This window comes from Podarcis cretensis, assembly GCF_951804945.1.
Source record: "Podarcis cretensis genome assembly, chromosome: 4".
Taxonomy (NCBI): Eukaryota; Metazoa; Chordata; class Lepidosauria; order Squamata; family Lacertidae; genus Podarcis; species Podarcis cretensis.
This window is the reverse complement of record NC_137173.1, coordinates 58,133,284-58,148,147: the sequence shown is the minus strand read 5'-3', so window position 1 is coordinate 58,148,147 and position 14,864 is coordinate 58,133,284. Positions and strand designations below refer to the sequence as shown.

General features: G+C 44.4%; 1 protein-coding gene across 1 annotated transcript in view; it reads right to left on the bottom strand.

The window, feature by feature from the left end:
* The window catches only part of TRAPPC10 (trafficking protein particle complex subunit 10), a 46,280-nt gene extending 44,338 nt beyond the window's left edge, over window positions 1-1,942 (bottom strand). The window contains exon 1 of the mRNA XM_079974664.1: window positions 1,687-1,942. Within this exon, the coding sequence (XP_079830790.1) occupies window positions 1,687-1,834 (148 nt within the window). The 5' untranslated portion in view covers window positions 1,835-1,942. The remainder of the gene's footprint in view (window positions 1-1,686) is intronic.
* Window positions 1,943-14,864: the final 12,922 nt, after the last annotated feature.

Below are 14,864 nucleotides of genomic sequence, written 5' to 3'. Positions count from 1 at the left end.
ACGGACCTCCAGAACGAATTAAGTACTTAACCCGAGGTACCACTGTAATGCTAATATATCTATAATAAATAACTAGATTGCTCTCTGCTAATAATTATATATTTATGTCAACTTCAACTGAACTAAAAAGGTAACGGGACCCCTGACCATTAGGTCCAGTCGTGACCGACTCTGGGGTTGATCACCTTTAATCTACTTTTCCCATAACAATCTGGTTCGATTCTTGAGTTAGATAATCTGGGGTTTGTATTCAACTAAGTTATGTTCAGAGTAGAACCACTGAAATTATTTAACATGACTGTTAGGCCATTCATTTCAGTGGGTTTACTCTGAATAAACTTAGCTGAAGCCCCCCTGTAGATGTTAACTGTTCAGTTGTTTTATGGAATTATTGTTTTTTTTTAAAGGGGGAAAAACACCACTATGTTTTTAGTACTGCAAAACTTCTGGGTTAAGAGAGACATCACAGTACTAAAAAAAAAACTTCTGCATGATCTTAAACACATCTACCAGAAAGTCAGTCACTTACTGGCCCATACCCAAATAGATCAGTACTCTTCCCAATACACCCTGCACACATTATCACCACTCTTCTTATTTAACATAAGCAATATACAACTTAACTGCATATACCCTCAAACACATCATGTGAAGGAGAATACTGCTATCTTCTCTTTATATTTGCAAAACTGAGGCTGAAGAACTGTGGCTTGATCAAAGGCTGCATCACGTGTCCACACAGCCATGCTTTCATTGTTGTTTACTCTGATGCATGTCCCCAAAGACACAAGCCTATTAACATCTCCTTACAACAATTTAACTTTGGGGTTGTTGTTTTTTAAATCAGGCTGAAAGGAAACAGCCGAAATTTTCTTTAACATACAATTTTATTTATAGTATTTATAGTATTTATTGCTACTTCTTTAACTATGCCACAGAGCAACCTAGTTAGACAGCTTCAAGCATTTTGCAGGGCCCCACCTAATTCATTAGGAGAGCAAGGACAATTAAGCCACTGGCTAATATGTAACAGAAGACTATATACGAAATGTTTGTAGCTCCAGGCTCTCCACACCAAACAACTAAGACACATTACTTGCACCTGAAGTTTGAAAACCCAGCTTAATCACAGACACAGCAACTTGGGTTTACTCCCCTTTTTCTGTCCTTACGTTTGGGAGAATGGGGAAGGGAGAACAACCACCCAGTGCAAGGGGTGAAAGAAGCATAAAAATGCACGAGGGGTAACTGCACATCCATCCTGTCAACCGTCTGCACATACATTAAAACATGTGCAAACACCGCACATCCCAGATCATATCGGGGATTGGGGGGAGGGTGGCCTGTCTCTTGGCTTTCCAGTCCACATACGCTAAAGCTTCCCGTGGCCAGCAGGACCCTCGGGTGCTCGAAGGTCTTCCAGACACACGTGTAATCTCAGAACACATGGGGGGAGGTGGGGTGTTGGGGTTTTTTTTTGGGGGGGGGTAAAGGATTTCCCTCTCCCAACTGCCGGCGTTTGCAGGAGGTCTTCCAGAAGCGGAGTTAAGAGAAAGGGCCCGCCAGAGGCGAAACCCACCGAGCCCAGCAGGGAAGCATCAGTCCTCCCTCCCGGGGGTTTCGCTGTGGCGGGCGGCCCCCCGCCCACCTGCCTGCCTTCCCCTCCTCGACTCCCGGCTCACTCACAGGTGACGATGGGCTTGTTCTCCATGGTGTAGATGACCGGCGACGCCTCCACCTCCTCGTCGTCCTCCGCCAACACGCCTTCGCCGGCTGCTGCTGCTGCTGCTGGTGCTGCTTCTGCTGCCGCCGCCGCCGCCGGGGCGGGTTCCATGGGCGGGCAGGGCGCTCAGCCCCGGCTCCGGCTCCCCCGCCCGCGCCGCGCCATGGACCCGCCGCCGCTACCGCCACACCTTCCTGGCGCGCCCTCTCCCGCTGCTGCTGCTGCTGCTGCTCTTCCTCCTCGCCGCCGCCGCCGCCGCCGCCTCAAAAAGGGGGGGGCGCCCTCCTTCTGCCCCTCCCCCCTCCCAAACCCCCAACTGGCCCCCCCCTCGCGCGCAGCCCCCACGGATGGAAGGCAAGTGCCAGGCTCATCCGCTTCCTGTATTGCCGGGACCCAGCATGACCGCTTCCGGCGGAGGAAGGAGCGGGGCGGTAAAGGGGAGGCTCGAGGTGGCGCGGCTGGCCTCCGAGAGGAATCGGAAGCTTTAAAGGGGAGGACAGAACAAGGCGGAAGGAAGGAAGTGGCGGGTCGTGGGAGAAGCAGGCAGCGCTCTCAAGAGGGGCGGGGGGGGGGGCGACAGCAAACAGGGCTGTCCCGAGAAGAAAAAGTTGCCACTGTGCGGGTTTATTTGTGCAGTCCTTCTCCCCAGTTAATATAAATGTGAACATAGGGTGTAGTGGCACAACAATAAAAGAAAATATTAAAACATTATCATTATTATGATTAGTAGTAGTAGTAGTATTATATTTCATCGCCATGGCCATTTACATAGATTTAACTGTTCTTGTAATATCACACAAAACAAAGTTAGTTGCATGTACATCATTCTTTACTGCTTTGTTGCGGCCGCCTTGCATATCTCTTCTTGACCTTCCAGATCCAGAAGACGGGGCCAGGCTCCTCCCTCCATCGACTGTCAGCTGGCATCAGCCTGCAGCAAAAGGAGAAAGAGAAGGGATGCAGAGCCGCTCAATTTGTGCTCCTAAAAGGCTATGAACTTCAGGTGCCTCCTGTCCTGGAGCTATTCTGTCCCAATTGGTCTTTTGAACTTGTAACTAAGAACATTAGCCAGCGTCCATGTATTTTCTCTTTCCACCCTGGTCCATTTTGCTTTTGTGCCATGCCCTTCTAGATGAAGCTCAAGGGCAGGGACTGCCTCTTCTTTAGTGATTTGTAAGCTGTTCTGTGAGCCTCGTTTGAAGAACAGGATTTAAAATAAAATTCAGAACCTGCAATTTATAGTACATATTAGTTCGCTCATATGGTCAAGAGGAACGTGTCTTCTGGCTCAGATGCATACTCTTAAGTGTTTGGGACAAAAAATGTTCCCCTGTATTCATTCATCGGCTGCAGTTCATAGAATTGTAGAATTCTATGCAATGCAGGAATCTCAGTTAAAGGATCCATGACAGATGGCCATCCAGCCACTGCTTTAAAACCTTAAAGGAAGGAGAGAGAGTCCACCATCTTCTGAGGGAGTTAAAGGGTTGCATGTGAGTTATCCAAAGATCCATTTGGCTGCTTCGCTGAGTTCAACATATATAAGGTTACCAGATTTTTTTTCAATGAATCCGGGGACACTTTTCAACTTCAATGGATCTTGTATGGGGACTGATTTGTAAATCCAGGGACTGTCCCCGAGAAACAGGGACATCTGGTAACCTTAGATTACAGCTGAGATCTAAAGACAGAGTGCTTGGATTTAAGTAAGTACCAGCATCCATGCTGCAATCCTATGCACCTGGAATTACCTGGAAAAAAGGTCCATTGAATTTTCTCAGAAGTAAATACTGTATATATGTGTAGGATGAGACTGCATGGGCGATTATATTCAAGCACTCTGATCCAGTTGTTTTGCAGAGCAAACTAAAGGCTACTGTTCTTTAAAAAATTATCCTCCTGTAGCTGCTGAACTAAACGAGATACTTTCAGAGTTTGTGTAAATATGCTGTTGATTGCTGCCCAATTTAGCAAGTAGCATGGCAGTGCTTATGACTTGTAAGATCATAGCTCTGCTTAGTGTATGTTACCACTTCAAATAATCCTAATGGAGCTGTGCCTGATTAATTCAGAGCTGCTTCTATAAGAGGCATTTGAGAGTGTCTCTAGCAAACACAAGTAAATCAAAACAGAATAAACACACTACAGTTTCAAAGCACTAAGCATAATTACAAATATAATTTTATCACTTTACACGCTGAAAGCAATTTTTCAATTACAGAACAGTCTGTGAATGGACAATTGGGAAGGTAGTCTACTATTATATGTTACATTGATAGTGTTATATAAATAATGACTCACTATGCAATTCCATTTACTGCTTTGTGTATGTAAACAATAATTTGCTTACATTGTGCATCATTCTTATTATGCTAGAACATATATAGCTTAATAAATATATTTGCTTGAAGTTTATTGACCATAAGGTAAAACATTCCTTTATGCAAAATGAGAATTCAAATAGAATACTTAGAATCATTCAGATGTAGGGACAGAAAGATCAAAGGGTATCTACCACCAGCAAGATTAAAGCATAGCACATGGTCATCAGTCCAAGAAATAGCAACTAAATGCACCAATCTGTAGCATCTTTTATAAGTTACAACAGCAAATAAAGACTAGACCAAGGCCTTTTCAGCACTGGACCCGACCTGGTGGAACGCTCTGTCGTTGGAGACCAGGACCCTGTGGGATTTGACATCTTTCCGCAGGGCCTGCAAGAGGAGCTGTTCCACCAGGCCTTTGGTCAGGGCTCAGTCTGACCTCCCCTCTTATTTTTTTGATGGAACCCCTTATATGGGATCCTGCATATAAATTTTCCCTCGGCCCTTTTGCTGGCCCATGTAGGACCAGCATGGATAGCTGGCCCTGGTGAATATTTGATGTTTCCTTCCCTTAAGGTCTTGATTTATGGACCGCCAGTAAAATGAGGCTGCATCTTAAGCTGTATTTTAAGCTGTGTTTTAATTAATTGGGTTTTGGGGTTTTTTTAGCTGTATTTTAAATTTGGTGTTAGCCGCCCTGAGCCCAGTCTTGGCTGGGGGGGTGGGGTATAAATAAAAATAACATAAAAATAAAATTATTATTATTATTATTATTATTATTCTATGGGTTACATATTGTGCTTTGATTGCATAACAAGTATCAAACCTTAACAAAGCCTAGGAATTTATTAAGGGCTCTGAGAGAATGAACGCATCTGAGCCATTACATAATGGGTAGTTTAATAAATAATGTACAATATTCTCTATCTAGCTTTTGTATATTTTAAAGTAGGGTTGCAATTTTTCTTGATTTTACTGTTTTATCTTTTGTAAATTGCTTTGAGGGTGGGTGGGTGTTTTTACTATCAAAAGGTGTATAAATTTCATGAAATAATTAAAATAAACATCCTATTATGCTCAGAGAAGAGTGTGATGAGAGAAGGGGGAAAGACTGCATAGTCTGGAAGAGTTTATAAATAATTTTATTGGCATGGTGAACTGTAAGGCAACAAGGCCACCGAGAAAACAATTAGAACTCATTTTGATGTTACGCTGCAAGAACCTCTCCAGAAGTTGTCAATCTCTTCTAGATAATCATGTCAAATATGCTGAGACGTTTATAGGACAAGCATAATATACAAAATAGCCTTTTCATTTACTGCCCCTGTTGAAAACATTGGCCTGTTTAGGCAACCTGGTGTCAGGCATATGACTTGGGTGGCATAAGTAGCATATTGTGGAAAGAGACTTTAATAAAAGGGAACCATGAAGCAGTGCAGCAGTGTCACAAGGAAAGCACAAGAGTGTTCTTAAGAACTACCGTATTTTTCGCTCTATAAGACGCACCAGACCACAAGACGCACCTAGTTTTTGGAGGAAGAAAACAAGTAAAAAAAATATTCTGAATCTCAGAAGTCAGAACAGCAAGAGGGATCGCTGAGCAGTGAAAGCAGCAATCCCTCTTGCTGTTCTGGCTTCTGGGATAGCTGCGCAGCCTGCATTCGCTCCATAAGATGCACACACATTTCCCCTTACTTTTTAGGAGGGAAAAAGTGAGTCTTATAGAGCAAAAAATACGGTAATTCTAGGTAACTTCCAAAGAAGTCAAATCAGCTTCACTTCATGTTTCAGCATCATATCAAATATGAGCAACTACCTCCCCCACACAAAGATCTTAAATTGTTTCTCAAAGAAGAAATGTAATTTGGGGGGGGAGTGCTAGTTCCTGGGAACTTGGTAGAAGCTGATAAAACCATCGATAAGGGTTTTAAGCAAGAGCATGCAAGACCTGGTATAAAAGGAAGTGTATACACAAGTAAGTATGCAGGTAAAAATTGATTTTAAAAAGCTGAAAAGTAAACAGAATATTGTTATAGGATGGGGGGGCAGTCTGGATGTGCTCTGGGTGTGTCTACAGTGCTCTCTGTGGCACTTGCTTCCTCCATCTCTTGCTTGTTCTTCTCCCATTATTGAGGCTTCTACTCCTTCTGTCTGCTAGCCATTTGCAGACTCCTAAATAGTCAAAGTCTCTTCCTTCTCCACAACTGACTTCCAATCTTTATGCCTTCCAGCTGCCTTTGATCTCCTTAGCCACCCCATCTGAGTACTCTGCAACTGCGCTTCTGGGTCATTCTCAACCTTTTGTAGAGGCTGAAGAGGCAAAGCTCTCTTATGTGTGAACTTAAGAGTCTTCATAAACTCACATCCGAGGTCGCCATTTCCCTCTTCAAGGCTCCCCGTAATCTGATGGCATGACCTATTCAGTCTCTGGTTCTGCAGCTCCATTTGCTGCTCAGTAATGCTTCTGCTGTTCAAGACCTCTTTTAAGCTACTCCATCATCTGCGTTTGGTGCTCTGCTTGCTGCTGTATCTTCAATTCAATGCTTTTAAGCTGTTGGAACATCAAGTTGATCTGTTCCAGGATTGTTGCTGTTTCTCTCTCACCTTAGCTCAGGCACAGCTTGCTCACAGTTCCTGTTCCAAGAAACACAATCCTACTTCTAACATCAGTATTACACGTACCTCAGTCTCTGAGCAGTGGGAGACTTCAGAGGTTGTCGGCCGGGGCCATCCCACCCATGAGGCCAGGGCTGTTCCACCCATGAGGTGAATTGAGGTAGCCACCTTGGCTGGTGGAAGCCCAAAAGGTGCCCCCTCATGGGTGCCTTGCCTGCCCTGCCGCTGCCGCCACCACCACCACTGGTGGAGAAGTGGTGCCAGAAACAGAAACAGCTCATTGAAATCTTATGAAATCTCACCAAGATTGCATGCTGGGTATAGCCACACAACCAAATAAGGGAGGCCGCGGAGACACTGAAGTGTGGCATGTTTCTGTTTCACCTCAGGCGGTGAAATGGAACAGGACATGCCGCCCTGGTGCCAGCACACCACAGGTTGGGTTTCCTTAGAAAGAAGGTGACTTGATGGGAGACAAAAGACGAACTGGTTAAATCAGCTATGATACATTGGGTGAGAGATACAGGGCATAAAATAGAATTGAGTAAATGAGAGAAATTGTGGGGTGGGCAGCAAGATCTGCCCCTTCTTCTGGAAGCACCACTAGCTAGTAGTTTCTATGGCAACACACCTGTACTTGGCAAACCCTTTAGCTATGCAGAGATGCTTAAAAGACTTTGCTAAGGCATTAACCCAGGAAAGAGCCTGGTTTGACCACTTCAGCAGTTCCTTCTACAGCCAGGGGTAGTGTCAAAGCATTAGCTTGTAGATCAGGCTCCAAATCCCCACTTGGTCATGAAGTTGGGGGCGGGGAAGTGGGGCGGTGGGAACAGGCTCCCCAGGTGTCACCACTGAGGAGGGGTGACAAAATGGCGGGCGGCACTCACCACGGGGCCTGCAGCATGCCCGAGCCACACGTCTCTTCTGGGAGTGATGCTGTGGCTTGGGCGCCCCCAGGCTCTGCACTCCCCAGATGGTCCACCCACTGCTTCCCCCTCAGCTGTAGGCACCCGATTGGCTTGCTCCACTGCTGCATGAAGCTCCCTAAGTGACCTTGGTTCAGTCACCAATTCTGAATTTGGCCTACCTCACATGGTTGTTGGGGTGAGGGTTGGAAAACCACTTAGGAAGGAAAATTGAACAGAGCAGGTCGAGGGTGTGGTTAACAGATTGGGACAGTAAACAGGAGGCCCTGCACGCACTGTAACATTTTATTACAGGTCCCTCCTTATGTAAGCATATACAGTATTATCAGTTTGTGAGGAATGGAGGCAAACTTTAGGAGAAAGGTTTGGATGGGAAGACATCATTCTGCTGTGTTTTTAGATATTAAAATGCTGCCAAGGAGCATTTTAGTTTGAGCTTGTTTATTGATCTTGCGTTGAGAACGACCCAGGCCTTCATAATAAATTATGAATAAAATCATTATGCAAAACAAATACAATCTCATCTTTTAAATAATAATTCTACCCTCAGAAAGCTGAGCGGATATGTTGCTGCAGCTTTCAGATAAAAAGGGGAAAGAAGAGGAGCATGTGGAAAATACCTAAAAAGCACAATCTGTTAAGCACAAATTTGTTTCCTCTCACGTTGCCTCAGCTAAGTTAAGATCAAAGAAGGTTGCTATGACTAAAAATCATATATCCCTATGAGCATTTGTTCTGTTTCTTATTCTGCTCAGGGTTCCTGTGGTCTATTTGCTGGGCTGCTGTAACTGTCTTCTGCTTGCCAAGCTCTTTGTGGTCCAGTGGCGTAGCGTGGGTTGTCAGCACCCGGGGCAAGGCAAGTAATTTGCGCCCCCTAACCCATGGATTTGCGCCCCCTAACCCCCAGATGTTGCGCCCGGTGCGGCCGGCCCCCCCTGCACCCCCCACGCTACGCCACTGTTGTGGTCTGTGAGAAGTTGACAGTGAAGAAGAAAAATTAAAGCCACACATGCAAACCTTGTGGTCTTAAACACTCTGAGCTGAACAGTGTCCTCTTCTGTTAGTCATTTCAACTTCCACATCTTAAAAGGTTTCTATAGCCAAATTGGGAGATCAGTCTGTAGCAGTAGGCAGCTTCAGCAATTGGAAATGGAGATGCGATTGAGGTGGCTGTTGATATTGCACCCTGAAAGACTCCATAATTAAAAGGTTTCCTTCTACCTCTCATTACTGTAGCAATAACTGATGCATTGCTTTCACAGATAACATAGGAATATGGGAAGCTACCTTAAAACAAGTCAGATCACTGGTCTATCTAACTCAGTATTGTCTACATTGGCCTGGTTCATACATAACACTAAACCATGGTTTATTAAACTGTGCCTTAGCATCATGTGTGAAACCAGCTCAGCAGCTTAGCTACAGTTATTAACATTCAAGGTTGAACAACCAATGGTCTTAGCAATCTGTCTCACACGAAGAGGCCTCAGTTTGCCCCAATCGACCCTCACTCTGTGGCTTTGGAGCAACATTAACACCTTTCACCACCACTCTTCAACTCATCCAGGCTCTCAACCTGAGCAGCATTAATTGTTGCCCAGAAGCATCCACAGAAATGGATGTCCCACACCTTTTCCACAGCAGCAAAAGAGCAAAAGAAAGAAAGAGAAAGGAGGTAGCAGCAATAAGCTGCACCTGGTGTTTCTCTCCACTTCTTGGTCCCCCTGACAAAACTCATGGGTCTCAACATCAGCAGGGCAGTGAGAGAGTGATTGGCAGGCAGATTTGTTGGCTTCTCCCATCTCTCTCTTCCTTAGCTGCCAGTGCAAACAGTGCCCAGCACCCTCTTGTACCGATGCATAGCTGTATATGTGATACAGGAGCACGAAGGATAAGAGCTTCCATTTGTATCAAGCACCTCATGCCTACATGCCCTTACAAAGAAATGTTCTCTGTGTGTAGAGAGTCGGGGGTTGGATGTGTAAAGAGGAAGTGGCTTTCTGTGTTCCTACCTAAACTTTCCACCTGGGCACCAACAGCTGCTTAGAACTCCCTATGTAACAACTAGCAGTAGATCAGCAGGTGATATTACACAGTTTGTTATCGCCATCTATTGGTCTAGGCATGCAATGGCCTCTGAAGTTTAGATCATGGCAATAGAAGGGGAGTAGAAAGGGAGGGGGAGGAGAACACTTTTTTAAAAAACAAAATTGTAAAATATTTCCTGCATACCCTAAAAGGTTCAAGTGCAGTCCAGAATAGCATGTACATGGCAGTTACCGCAAACCAGGCAGAGGCAGCACCTCGGATGAGTGGAGCTCCATTGAACGTTCAAGGTACCTCTGTTTGATTTGGAAAGATTTCCTTCCACTTTTCTGCCATTCCCCATGTCACCAGCCTCTGCTATTCAGGACTCCCCCAGAGGCTTGGGAGTGGGGTGAGACAGGAAAGATTTGTGGTGTAAGAAGGTCTTCCGTTCCTGTACCTTTGCTTCTTTCCTTGTGCGTAGATCTGCTCTATGGGAGACAGTCGGGTTACCCATTCCAGATGGAGTTGCACTCTCTTTGAATGAGCAAGTGCATGGCTTGGGGGTAGCTACATATTTGACACCAGAGGTCCAGGTGCCCCCTGTGGCTAGGAGGGCCTTTTATCAGCTTCACCTGGTTGGCAAGCTGGAGAGATAGTCCTTCCATTGCAGTTCTTGTTTTGGTAATATCAAGGCTGGATTTCTGCAATGTAGAATGCCCTTGGTTTTGACTTTGAAGCGTCAGCTGGTGCAGAGTATGGTGACCAGGCTGCTGGTGAAGGCAGCTGGCTAGCAATATGTGACACCATTGTTAAAATATCTGCATTTGCTGTCCGTCTACTACTGAGCCAGGTTCAAGGTCCTTCTATTAATCTACAAAGCCCTGAGCAACTTTGGTCCAAGCTTGATCACAGAGATCAACTGCTGAAGCCTTGTTGGCCATTCCGCAAGCTGGCAAGGCTTGTTTGACAAAAACAAGAAACTAAGCATTTAGTGTCATTGACCCAGTCCTGTGGAAGACACTGCCAGTAGCAGACTGTGCCAATTTTTAAATGCCTGCTGAAAACCTTTATATGCAGTCAGGCTTATGCAGGTGATTAAGAATACATACATCTCTCCATAAGAGTTAGCCGATTTCTGATCTTAACATTTTTATATTGTTCCCATTGCATTTTTGTCCGTAAAACAGAGAACTCTGTTGCATATGTCAGGTTTCATGCTGTTGCAATTAGAAATAATGTCTTCTCTGAGACCATTAAATCTGGAAGAGACGGCTGACATTTGTGAAGAAGACAATGGACCTTATCATTGCAAAGGAAAGTGAGCATGAGTGCATCTAAGAAGACAACTAGATGACTAATGTAAATTGTTTTATGGGGGTGTGCATGGGTTTGAAGATGGGTCTTGTCTCCGTGCAGGTTTTTTAAAATGATGTTTCCAAGTTTCTGTGTGCTTTGAGATGCAATTCAGGTTCCCAGGTGCACTATATAAAATAAAGCTCTGTGTTCCCCAATCACTCTTATGGGTAACCCAAAAACAGTTTTAACTCCCCATCCCCCCCTTTTTGCAAAATATTATCAAATTTGCAGGCATCAAGTGGATTAAGCCTACTAAATTGCAGGTTCAAGGGAATGATAAAAGGGTCTTGCAAATAAAAGGGACAGCAATATCCTTTTAGGCCACCTTCAACAATCTATTTGAGTTTCATACTTTCAAGAGTGGGGTTCTTTTTCCTATTTTAAAATAATATATGGGCAAGTGTTGTGTATTCTTGCTTGTACTTAAAAGAAAACACACTCACAGCTTTGCACTGGTCACTTTAGCTTTCCCAGTGCTTGTTTGTGTTGGGAGAGTATGACCTCCAACTTGCAATGCAGAGCTGTGGAGGATTTTTGTTTTCAAGCAGGCAGGAGACAATTGATTAAAAAACAAATTATTATTTTTATGTTGTTAAATGAAGCTTTAAATTTTTTTTTAAAAAACCTCTACTGCTCTGCTCCAACCACAATAATCCAGAGCTCCTCTAGCGCTCTGTAGGCAGAATTGAGAAAGCCTCACTTCTTGCCAAGACCACAGACCTGGAGCAGAGAGAAGTGAGAGACATGGAAAACATAGATATATACTGTATAGACAGAAAAACAGAGTGGCAGAGCAACAAGCAGCTTTGTGAAGTCATGGTGCTTTGTTGACATCACAGTTTGTCCCAGGGAATGGTAAAATCAGCCCTGATACGGAGCAGTTGCAAATCCCTAATACTTACCCTCATGTATTCTTGTTGTTTGCTTGGTGTGGAATAGTAGTAAAGAGGCTGAGCTATGAAACAGAAATTATCTAACCTTGGCCTCTGCTATGAACTCACCAAATGGCCTTCATCTCATCAGCATGTTTCAGCTCCAACCCCTTGGATGTACGATATAGACATGATAAAATTGATCCAATTTTACAAGGAAGTCATAAGGATTACAGAGCGTATTCCAAGGCGGCAATCCTATGCACACTTACCATGCAGTAAGTCCCACTGAACTCAATGGGTCTTACTTCTGAGTAGACACGCCTAGGATTGCACTGTAAAAATGCTAAGGAGTACAAGGTGCATATTTTTTTCCTGCTTGCCCCCCATTACTTATGAGGGCTTCCATTAACAAGGGTGGGATTACAAAGGGAACAAAGGAAAGTAAAAATCCAGTGAATGCGATCAAACAAAAACGTAACAGGAACTGCTGCAGCTTTCTGTTCTCATTAGTTACTTCCAGTGAGAATTGCAGATCTTGAACAAATGTGATTTATTGAAATTACATTCTTTGGAATTTAAAGCACGGTTGTCATTTGACGAATACAAATTTAAAATAAAAACATTGATAATGTGGTTTTGGCAGCTGCTGAAAATTGCACAACAAACATTATTGAAAAGATCTTATACCAACATAAGGCTTATGCTTCAAAACACAATGTGGAAAATGTTTCCTCTTTGCGTCAGCAAGTACTGCAGTAAAAGAGAGAGCACTTTGTCCTGGAAACATTGAGACCATGCCCAATTTCTCTAATATCTGCTGGGATTTTCAAAACCTAGGATGAGCTAGGTTTGATCCAGCAAGGCACTTCTTATATTCTGAAGCAAGAGTGCACACTCCGGATTGCAGATTACTTGTGGCTCATCCGTTTCAAATAATGGCATGTCCTCTTGCTGTAACGCATTATTAGGGAGTCACAGGAATCCTAGTAAGCAGATCCCTCAAGACTGAAGTCAGCCCAAGCCCTGCTGTAAGGTGCTGGACAATGGGACACCCAGCTTTCTAGTTGTTAAGCAATGGGGTGAAGGGGAATCATTAGTTCTTACCGCATCAAATTCACATTGGCTCTGTGGCTCTGCAAGTGTAGCTAGACTACAACTCCCCAACTATTGCCCATGCTGGCTGTGGCTGATGGGAGTTGTAGGTGTTCTCCAAGGCTTTGGACATTGCTTCTTCCTACACCATTCCCTTTCTTTATCTACAGGTGTCTTGAGATCACATTCTACCCTTTGCCTATCTTGCAGAACACAGTGCAATATAGGAGCTAGTCACAGCAGCACATCCTGGGTATGAGAGAAGACAGGTGTGATTCTTTCCCACAGAGCAACCTTTGTGTCTTCAGTACCATTGAGTTCAAAGGGGTTTACTCCCAAGGAAGTGGATCTAGGACTGCAGTCCTAATTGCGCAGTACAGCACTAATTGCTTATTTAAACGATTTGTTTAGAAACGTACTGGTTTGTTCTTAGTACCATCAAAAGAAATAAAAGGTCAATAAAAGAATGAGGAAGTTGTAACGTGTCAGTTGTCGCTTTGCTATCAGGTACACCCCTACTTGCAAGCTGGTTTCTAAAACTCTACGACAAAAGGAAAGGGAAATGGGGGAAGGGAGAGTTGAAAGGCTACGGGAATATTTAGATATGTTTTAAATGATGAGAAAGAACCTCAGGATTCAATTCTAGAATTTGGCTGCAGCCAGTGAAAGAGCCCAGGGAGTCAAAGTGTATTAAGGCTAGAGTCTTGGCCAAGCCTGGAGAAAACTGGATTCTAATCCCTATGCCTCCATGAAGCTCATTAGGGTCACACCCACACAATACAGTCAAAGCACTATTATACCATTTTAATAGTCTTAGCTTTCCCCAAAGCATTCTGGGAACTGAAGTTTGTTAAGGGTGCTGAGGGTTGTAGGGAGACCCTTATTCTCCTCCCAGAGTGGTTTAACAATCTGTCCAGGGAACTCTGAGAATTGTAGCTCTGCAAGGGGAATAGAGACCCACTGACAACTCAGCACCCTTAAACTACAGTTCCTGGGATTCTGTGCAGGAAGCCACGGCTGTTAAAAGTGGTATAAAAAAGGTAAAGGGACCTCTGACCATTAGGTCCAGTCATGACCGACTCTGGGGTTGCGGTGCTCATCTTGCTTTATTGGCCAAGGGAGCAGGTGTACAGCTTCCGGGTCATGGGGCCAGCATGACTAAGCCACTTCTGGTGAACCAGAGCACTGCACAGAAACGCCGTTTACCTTCCCGCCAGAGCGGTACCTATTTATCTACTTGCACTTTGATGTGCTTTCGAACTGCTAGGTTGGCAGGAGCAGGGACCGAGCAACAGGAGCTCACCCAGTCGGGGGATTCGAACCGCCGACCTTCTGATCAGCAAGTCCTAGGCCCTGTGGTTTAACCCACAGCACCACCCAGTGGTAGTCGTACTTTAAACATATGGTGTGGATGTGGCTTAGGTGACCTTGAGCCAGTTACTCTCAGCTTAAATCTCTGCACTGGGGAGAAGCAGTGTTTGTTGCCCTGAGCTCCTTCAGTGAAGAGTGGGATAAAAACGAAATAATTAAAACAAACAGAAAGGAGAAAAGGAAGCGATTCTAGGTTTAGGAAGCCTGGCAACAATGAATGAATAAGGGGATGGTGAGAAGCAAAGAAGAGAGGGTGGAAGAAGAGTATGGGAAGCTTTATGTTTAAGAAGCAAAAGCTTTAAAGCTTGAGAGAAAAGAAAGAGAACAAAATGGAAGGGGAAAGAAGAGGAAACCAGAGGCTGAAGAGACTACAGGAGCAGCAACATGAGGAATGGAAACAGGACACAAATCAGAGGAAGACCAACAAAAGGGCACAATAAAGTACAAACAGTGATGGAACAAACCATGCCTTTTGGTCACCACCGTGTGAGCGACCAGAAAACTATTTAGCAAGACCAAATCCAAAATGTTGTATTCTTGCTGCTCAGTACAT